At 51.9% G+C, this 9,742-nt stretch overlaps 1 protein-coding gene across 4 annotated transcripts in view; it reads right to left on the minus strand.

Moving 5' to 3' along the window:
• DIP2B (disco interacting protein 2 homolog B) overlaps nt 1-9,288 on the minus strand; it is a 73,346-nt gene extending 64,058 nt beyond the window's left edge. For all 4 annotated transcript variants that reach the window (XM_040581227.1, XM_040581226.1, XM_040581224.1 and 1 more), the window contains exon 1: nt 9,055-9,288. In XM_040581227.1, the coding sequence (XP_040437161.1) occupies nt 9,055-9,142 (88 nt within the window). In that variant the 5' untranslated portion in view covers nt 9,143-9,288. The remainder of the gene's footprint in view (nt 1-9,054) is intronic.
• Nucleotides 9,289-9,742: the final 454 nt, after the last annotated feature.

Here is a 9,742-nt window from a genome sequence, read left to right on the forward strand (position 1 = left end):
TCATCCCACACAAACAGCCTGTCACCCCTCCTGGTCACCCACAGTCCCTCCCTGCAGCAGCTACAGCAGCGGCTCATATGGAAAATAATTATTAGTGGGAAAATACTTATTCTTAGCTTCCTGTAATGAAATGCAGCAGCTCGGAAGGAGGAGCTGGAAGTATCACATGATGATCAATTCCCAACAGAGCAGAGGGCTTTGTCTGCACGATGGAGATGCCTGTGGCTGCAGTGACTTCCCTCTGAGCAGGGGAGTTCTACCAGGAAAGGCAGGAATAAAGCAGAACTTCCTCCACCGAGTAACCCATGCTGCTCTCAGATAATTAGTATAAACTCGTATTAGAGGAACCATCAGCGTTACTATTCCTAAATCAGTTTTCTTAATGCAGAGCGAGCTAAAATCTAGAAATACACACATTAACTCCTCTTCTTTGCAATTCGCACTTTATCGCCGATAACAGGACGGTTCAGTTTTGAAACTCCTTTAGGACGACCAAGGTACAGGAACAATATCCCTGTGAAGAGTGAAAGACAGGAGGAGAAACATCCCAAAGAATTCTTTTCCACCGCTGCTCTTTAGACCTGATGTTTGACATTAGTCCTGATCCCAGAGGCAAAATGGGAGTGCTTTATCCACTAAGTCAACCAGCTCCCACGGCTATAGCCATCCTAAATGGAATGCATTATTCCTGCATTAAAACATATGTTTTTCAAGGCAGCTAGCCATCCGGCTGTTCTGAGAGAGATTACAGAAGACCTAATTTTATCAGGCAGGGATACAATTCTCCTGGTTATTTTTGCTCCCTAGGGACATGGAGTTGGTGAAAAGCAGGTTGCCTGACTGCTGGGGAACAATTCTGAGAGGCTCAGTTGTTGATCACTCAGGCAGTAACTCGCGTCCTGGGTTCACGAAATATATTAATGTATGCCCTGTGGGCCCCCATCCCCATGGAATTCAAAGTCCAGAAAGACCTAGTTTGTATCAGCAATTCTCAAGTCAACAAGAATTAGAAAAAGTTTATGTTGGCAGAGAAGTGCTAAAACTTTAAGCAAGTTTCCCCACACACCCCTTTTTTTTTTTTTTCTTTTAATCAGCTTAAGATACAATAAGTAAAAGCCTTTGCTCACAAAAGCAGCAAGGAAAGTTACTACTACACTGACTATCTTTGGTATAAACATAATCTCTCCTGCCTGTGTTTATTCTAAGTAGTGTTTCAGAAACTCTCAGCTTTGAAGTTTGCAAAAAAAAAAAAAGCAAGCTGATAGAAATAGGCATTTTACTCAAAAAAATATCCAGGCCAGAGTAACAACCCCACCACTGGCAAACATTATTCACAATGAGAAATACAGGTGTGAGGCTTTTCCCAAGACTTTTCATCAAAATGTAATGGGAAAATTCGTGTAGCAGATGGAATGCTGCTGCCTGCAGAGCATCCGTTAGCTATAAATCACTGTTTCCTCACACATGGTGCAAATTTAAGAGTCCTCCATTCTAATTAATAGAACGAGACATCCTGGCCTGATGACTTGTCCCTGATTTCATAAGCTCTAAGAAAAATTTTGGATTGAATCAACCTCAACAGAGGAATGCTTCAGTTCCTCTCACTGTTAACCCAGGTCCAAACAGCAACCGAGCAACTCTCTGAGAGAGTCAGGAAATGCTTTTTATAACTTTGAGACACACGGTTTAAAGAAAACCATTTTAAGAAATTATCTGAACATGGTATTTGAAACAAATGAAAACAGGATACTATTCAGCTTCTGCTTGCACCTCTGGGACTTCTCACCATTAGTTCACTCTTTGGCTTCTGAAACTCGCCACTGAATAAACATGATAAACCCAATGAATAGAAAGCTTCACGACAAAACCGAATCAGATAGAGGGAACCAGGAAGGAACCCATCACCCTTTCCGCAACGTTACCAATGAACTAGAAACACGAGGGGTCCTCTGCAGGCAGAGCTTCCCAGGGAGCTCCGAGCACTGCCTAGTTAGATGCACGTTTGAAAGACCAGCAATCCGGCTCCGTGCAGTTATGCTGCCATCCATCACATTTACTACTTAATATTTCATGCTACAGAATTTAAAATAGAAAACTGAAGATCAGTTATCTAGGACACCACAAAAAGAACACCAAATGCGGCTTTAGCGCAGATGTGTCAGGCTAACAGGTCTGATTAACATTTCCAGCCTAAGTATCCAGCTGAAACTGCAAATACCACCCATACTGGAAGTAGTAAGAATCATAAAAGACAAACCAGGAATCATTGCTACCAGATGTCCCCTCCACCCAGCTGAGGAAAACTGGTTCTAACTCCAGCAAAGCTTCAGAGAAGCAGTCAGGGAGGAGGTGGAGGACTCTCTTTAAAGCCTCTAATTTCCTCCTCTCCCCAAGGCAAAGGGTCAGAGCTGCAGCTTTTAAAAATAGCCCCAAACTTGCTCCTCATTTCCCAAGTATAAAAGGGACAACACAAAAATATGCACATTCTTTAACTCTCCTGGTTATTCTTTATTATATCAGCCCGGGTGCTCCCAAAACCTTCCTTTTCTTCACCATGTTTACACGCATCAAACATGTACCAACAGTAAAACCTACTCCCACTCACAGTAGCCAAAATATTTCTTTCACTATTTGCGTTTAACTCACTCTCTCCAAACCATTAGTCATTTAAATCATTCTGCTTTGACCATCCGCAGAGTAGAAATTTGTGATCATCTTCCGGACCTTCTGTTTGATGCACTGGCCACAGATCTGTGACTTTGCTCCTCCCGAGCACGACTTGAGTTGTATTTCCTTTTCTGGTGAGACACGGACATGGCAAGGAACCCCTGCGCTGCCACGCTTGCATCACTTCTTCCTGGGTTGCAAGGCTTAAGAAAATACAATAGCACCTGAAGTGAAGGCTCTTATCAGAACCTTTGTAAAGCCAAACAGGGCAGGAACGATCATCTCCCGATTTGCGTGAACAGCTCCCTAGGACATGCTCCAAAAGGTTTCTTTATGCATTTCAAAGCCCTGCCTCAGAACTGTGCCTTTGTTGGCTGCATACAGAAAGTCTGTGTCAAAGCCATAGGCAGATTTCTCAGCAGATTTGGTACCCATCAGCTGTCAGTCCTGCAGGTAAATTAAGGAAGCAACATAAAAGCCTTCCCATTCCTAGCTTTGCCTAATGCAAGACTTGTGGGTGAGATGCTGCATAAATTCACAAAAACCACCCGTAAGTCCTGCTAGCTACAAGACGACCAGATCCAACTTGCTTATGTTTATAAGCTCTTCTTCAACCTTTCCTGTGCTACGGCCACAGCTCCCCTCTGAACGGGAGGGGAGAAACTGAAGTGAAACCTTTCTGCTCACTCAGCAAAATCCACGCAGCCAGTCCTTGCTCGGACAATGACTTCCTTTGACCCTCCTCTCATCTGTCTGAATTCTGTGCTTCAGCTACTTCAGTCTGTAAAAAAAAGATCCTCACCTACTCCAGCAGGCGCCTGACAATCGAAGAATGAAAACTGCAGCGCACGATTTTTGAAAGAACAGAAAAATAACATGATTCCATAGGAAATTCTCAAGCCAAACAAAATAAAGACTCTACCCACTTGCTTGAGTCAACATGTTTTCTTCCAGTAAGGTTCTATCCTATTTGGCTGGCCTTCCATCCTGGGTTTCAACTGTTTTGCTGATACTACTTTTTCCACACTTGCCACCATCCTTGGCTAGGTCTTCAGCTTCTGAAAATCCTAATACAAAGCTTTCCTCTGCAGACAGAGCCTCAATTCTTCAGCAAGAGACAATCAGCTTTGAAAGGAACAAACACAGGTGCATGAAAGCCATTCACAGAAAAAACACCCACGCAAAATCACCAACCAGACAACGAAATGTATGTTTAACTAGAAAAGTAAACAGAAACCAGCTCCTTCTGCACATGAGGCAAGAGTATTGACACGATAACCCTGTCACCCAACACAGAAGCAACCGGAATTATATTCAAGGCCTGCACTGCTAACAGGGGAATTCCTTGCTGTTCCTTGGTGGAGTTCCCCTCGGCCCGTGCCTCGTACTTTCACAGATATCACAAGTTGAAGTTCACTAACACCCCTTTACTAATCAAAAGCAACAGACGAGACAGAAACTGTAGTGAAACAACAACAACAAAAAAAAAAAAAAAAAAAAAAAAAAAGGCAGCCAAATAGCCAAATAAGCTCTTTATGAGCACGCTTAACCCTCTCAGAGAAAAGCTGGCCTGTACAGCGCAGCCCGGGAGACAGCTGTCCTACTTTCAAAGCAAAAGCTCTTGTCACACCATCTATGTTGTACCAAGAGAAGAAACTTTACCGCACGAGCAGTGCAATAGTCTCGTGGTGTGCGCTGCGTAAAACAAACCCACTGGACGTGCTTAATTAAAACATCTGAATCTGGCTATTCCAGATTCTATTAACAGGGCTGCGATGAAGTTCACACGAGAGGAGCTGCTCGAGAATTTCACCCAAGTAGAAGAGCACCCAGACCTCCCCAAGCTGAGTGCTGAAGTGCTTTAATACCAACGTTTTCAGCCGAATATGGGACAGATTCCGCCACTTACCGTGTTCTACGAACTGATCAGCACACGCTGCAAACATCTGAAGACACAGCATCATACAGGGGACACAAAGTCACCTTCAAACACAGCTGCAAAGCCCAAAGGCCTAAGACTGAGCTCCCGTACTTACAAAAATGTGAAAACGGGGGTAAAAGTCTTCTTTAAAGCTAAACTTTGGCACTTTTACCCATGAAAAAGAAGCAGATGCAAATACAAAGACAGCCCTTCCCATCGTTAGTGATGCATAATGTGGGCGTCACTGACAGATGAAGAAAAGCACTAGAAAGAGAAAAAAAGCCAGAAGTGAGAAGAGAAGGAAAACATGAGTAATGAACAGGTTCCAGGTTTTGTGACCCAACTCACTGCTTATACACAATTGTTGTTATTTTAACATTTTTTACTTAGTGGCTACAACACTGACCCCTCCGTAAGGAAATGCAATGTCTCTGTAAAGCGTCATGTTTCAGATTTGGGGATAATGTACTTCACGTTGACAGAAGACAGCTGAATTCTTATCTACGCTTTGAAATAAATGACTTAGACTCAAATCAATCACCGAGGCCAAACGAAGACACACGATAAAAGACTAAAAAAAAAAAAAAAGAAATGCCATTTCTGTTGATTAATAAACAATTACCGTTTCCCGAAACACTTTCCACCGTTTTGCTAAGACATTTTAAGTGCACTCAGGAATGGGACTGCTGTTACTGCCATGCTGACCACAAGGCTCAGTAAGGAATAATCCAGGGCTGGTAGAGGTATAATTAGTCCTGTTGCTCTGTCCGCACAGATTGTTCCTGAAGAAAGTCTCATGGCTCATCGTTGCAAACTATGATTTCTATTTTAAGCACACATTAAACTAATCCTGCTCCACTTTGCACCCTACTTGCTGACACAGCATCTTTCACAACCCGAACGCCTGATAAGATTTTAATGCTGTATTTCCCCCATATTGTTGGAAATTCTCTACACCGTGGCAGTGAACGGTAACGCAGCCCTGTGTAAAACTCACTGCGAGGCTCAGCACACAACTGGATTACGCTCCGAGCCTACAGCCTCCTGCATCTGAACCACCTTCCAGCAGCACTCAGGTGCTCCCCACCACAAGACCATACACCAAGGACAGAGAAGCCTCCCAGCTCCTGCAGTCGGGGACCCCGGGCTACTCGTACCAACTCTGTGCAAATGCAATTCCTCTCCTGTTCCAAAAGCGAGGTGCTCCTACCCAGGAAACCTGACAGAAACATTTATATAGTAAACAGTCAAGCCTAGAGACAAATAAAGGGGGTGGGGGAGAAAAGGATCAAGTGTTCTTATCTGAGCAATAGCTAATCAGTTAAACATGAAGCATTACCACCATTTTTAATAAGATGTTTCCATTCAATATTGTTTACTATAAACAGTCCATAGTTATTGGCAGTGGAACGATGCATGCATACAGCTTAAAATGTTCAAGCTTCAGCTTCAAAGTAGGGCGTATTTTTCAAGAACTATACAATGACATTACCTCACTGACTCACTCGGCTCCTTTACAGGTCAGGCCTCAGCTATCTCAGCAGCAAGATACCAGGCAAGACGTTTCCAAGAGCTCAGGGACAAAGTCACCCCAAATTCTTTGTACTTACTTTTTCTTTTTGATAGAAAAAGTGACGTGCGCAAACAAATCCGTAATGTGCATATTAAGAAATCTGAGCACGGAATCCACAAAGGGGCAGTGGATTTAATAGTCAGAGAATTACTTATATAACACAGAAAACTTCACCACGCTGAAGTTTAAGCTATTTGAGAAGCCTACTAAAAATCAGAATGATGTCACAGCCAGCCATTCTAGCAAAAGGATTTAAAGTTTGCAGCGCCATATATTACAGGGTCAAACTATAGTGGGCTTCCAGCCACAGTAACATCTTAAAAAAACAAACAAACAAACAAAAAAAATTCCTTTCACGTTACATTTTTAGCAAAACAAGAGAACGTTCTTCGATTCTTCGTTACCGTGGAGTACCCAAACCCAAATACCTGATAGCATTATCTACTTTAGTTAAATGTTTACAGAAAGGATATCTGAAAAACACCTGAGAAGAAAAACCCCAAACAGCTAACATTCGAAGTTTTAATGACAAATAATTTGCGTTAAGAAAGCACTACCAGGGGCTCTTCCTCTGGCATCCTACACCCATGCGGGCAGCGGAGGGTGCCAGCGCCCAGCTCAGCGCAAGAATTCTAAGCTGCAAAACAAGGAGCAGGTTTCCTCTAGACACTGCGCGTTCTGGGACAAAGCGAGTAACGAAAGATGTTACCCCAACTTGATTTTTTTTTCCAAAGTTTGAAGCCGGAGAGAAATTATTGCAGCCCTGCAGGAAGCCCTCCCGAGAAGCCCCTGCTGATGGCACCAAGCTGCCTGGATGAATTTATAAAGAGATGCAAAACGGAGCTACCTGCTCTGCAACCTTCACCCTCTGCCTCAGATTCATCCCTCGCCCTCCGGCTTCCACCAGGGAACTTTGCAACAAAGCTCTATGGAGAGCAGCGTTTTAAGCACTAGGAAACAAAGACATACCCATGCAAAAAAGGAAACAGAAAAAAAGCGCATGCTCTGTCCCGGTTACGGCTGTGCAAAAGAACTTAACTCACAAAGTGGAAAGAACACCGGGTTTGGCTTCATTCTGCACCCAAAGCCCCTCGCCTCCCCCCCTGCCCAGGACCCCCGGCTGTCCCCCAGAGCCTCTCCCTCCCTCCCACTCCGCATCCCCAGCTCAGGAACGACAGAAAACGGGCCACAAGAAAAGCCCTTCCGAGGGGGCTCATCGCCCCTGGCCAGCCGAGGGTCCCCCCGGGCCTGGCAGGGGGCTCCCCCCCCAGCCACAGCCCCTCCCCACGGGCTGAGCCCCTCCATCCCCCGGCCCACCCCACGCACATTCACTCCCCCTCATCCCTGGTCCCCGCACACGGAGCCTGTGGGAGCCCCCCCACCCCACCCCGACAGGCCCCCAGACACCTCATAGGGAACCTCTGGGAGCCCCCGGCCCCCTCACACAGAGCCTGTGGGAGCCCCCCCCCTCGCCCCCCGACAAGCCCCCAGACCCCTCGCAGGGAGCCTGTGGGAGCCCCCCCACCCCACCCCGACAGGCCCCCAGACACCTCACGGGGAGCCTGTGGGAGCCCCCGGCCCCCTCACACAGAGCCTGTGGGAGCCCCCCCCTCGCCCCCCGACAAGCCCCCAGACCCCTCGCAGGGAGCCTGTGGGAGCCCCCCCCCCCCCCGACAGGCCCCCAGACCCCTCGCAGGGAGCCTGTAGGAGCCCCCCCCCTCCCCCGACAGGCCCCCAGACCCCTCGCAGGGAGCCTGTGGGAGCCCCCACACACACCGACAGGCCCCCAGACCCCTCGCAGGGAGCCTGTGGGAGCCCCCTCCCCCCACCGACAGGCCCCCAGACCCCTCGCAGGGAGCCTGTGGGAGCCCCCCCACACACACCGACAGGCCCCCAGACCCCTCGCAGGGAGCCTGTGGGAGCCCCCCCCCCCCCTACCGACAGGCCCCCAGACCCCTCGCAGGGAGCCTGTGGGAGCCCCCCCCCACACCGACAGGCCCCCAGACCCCTCGCAGGGAGCCTGTGGGAGCCCCCCCCACACCGACAGGCCCCCAGACCCCTCGCAGGGAGCCTCTGGGAGCCCCCCACACACCCCCAGGCCTCTCTCACGAGCCTCTAGAAGCCACACACAGACAGACAGGCCCCCGACCCCCTCACACGGAGCCTCTGGGAGCCCCACAGCCCCCACAGCCCGGCCCCCAGCCCCCTCACAGGGAGCCTCTGGAAGATCCACACACACCGACAGGCCCCCGACCCCCTCACACGGAGCCTCTGGGAGCCCCCCCCCCAACCCAGCCCCCTTGCACGGAGCCTCTGGAACTCCCCCCCCCCCCCCCCCAGGCTCCCGGACCCCTCGCACGGAGCCTCTGGGACCCCCCAGCCCCCCGGAGACAGGCCCCCCGGCCCCCCTCGCACAGAGCCTCTGGAAGCCCCCACACACAGACAAGCCCCTGACCCCTCGCAGGGAGCCTCTGGAAGCCCACCCCCCCCAAACAGGCTCCCAGCCCCCTTACACGGAGCCTGTGAAACTCCCCTCCCCCGGACAAGCCCCCAGCCCCCTCGCACAGAGCCTCTGGGAGCCCCCCACACACCGACAGGCCCCCGGCCCCCTCACACGGAGCCTCTGGGAGCCCCCCGGCCCCCTCACAGGGAGCCTCTGGGAGCCCCCACACACGCAGACAAGCCCCCGGCCCCCTCGCAGGGACACCCCCCCCCTCCCAGCCGCGGGCCTCCTCTCCCACAGACCCACGTCAGCCCCGCTCCCCCCTCCCCCCCCCGGAGGCTCCCCCCGCCCGGGCCGCGGGAGGAGGCCGCGGCGGCCGGGCCGGCGCCCCGGGGGCAGGGCAGGGCAGGGCAGGCGGGCTGGCTCCCGGCGCGGCCCGGCGCTCCTCACCTTCGGAGAGCTCCAGCTCCAGCTCAGCCAGCTGCTCACGGACCTCGCGGGGCAGCGAGGAGACGCCCGCGGCCGCCAGCTCGGCCATGGCGGGCGGAGGGAAGGAGGGGGAAGGGGGGGGGTGGGGAAAAGGCAGGTCCGGCCGCCGGGTCGGCGCGGCTCCGGCTCAGCGCCGGGGGCTCCGGATCGCGGGCACGGCGGGAGCGGCCGCCACCTCCGCCATGCTGAGCCCCAGCGCCGTCGTCACGTGACGGGGCGGCGCGCCCGCCTCGCCCGGCCCGGCCCGGCCCGGCCTCCCGCCGCCGCGCGCCCCCCCCGCGGCCCGGCCCCGCCGCTCGCCTCGCACCGCCCGTCCCGGGGGGGCCGGTCCCGCAGCGCGGCCCTGGGCACCGCGGGCCGCCGGGGCTCCCCTCAGCGGGGCCCGCCGCGTCCCCTGTCCCCTCAGGGGGGGTCAGCCGCTTCCCGCCTGTCCCCTCACGGGGGCCCGAGGCCACTGCCCCCCGTGTCCCCTCAAGGGGGGAAGCACCGCTTCCCGCGCGTCCCCTGACGGGGGGACCGCCACTTTCCCTGTCCTGACACCCTGAGGGACACCGCCACCTCCTGTGTGTCCCCTCACGGGGGGACCCGCCACCTCCCCTGTCCCCTCATGTCCCCTCACGGGGGGACAACGCCACCTCCCCTGTCCCCT

This window comes from Falco naumanni, assembly GCF_017639655.2.
Source record: "Falco naumanni isolate bFalNau1 chromosome 20 unlocalized genomic scaffold, bFalNau1.pat SUPER_20_unloc_2, whole genome shotgun sequence".
Taxonomy (NCBI): Eukaryota; Metazoa; Chordata; class Aves; order Falconiformes; family Falconidae; genus Falco; species Falco naumanni.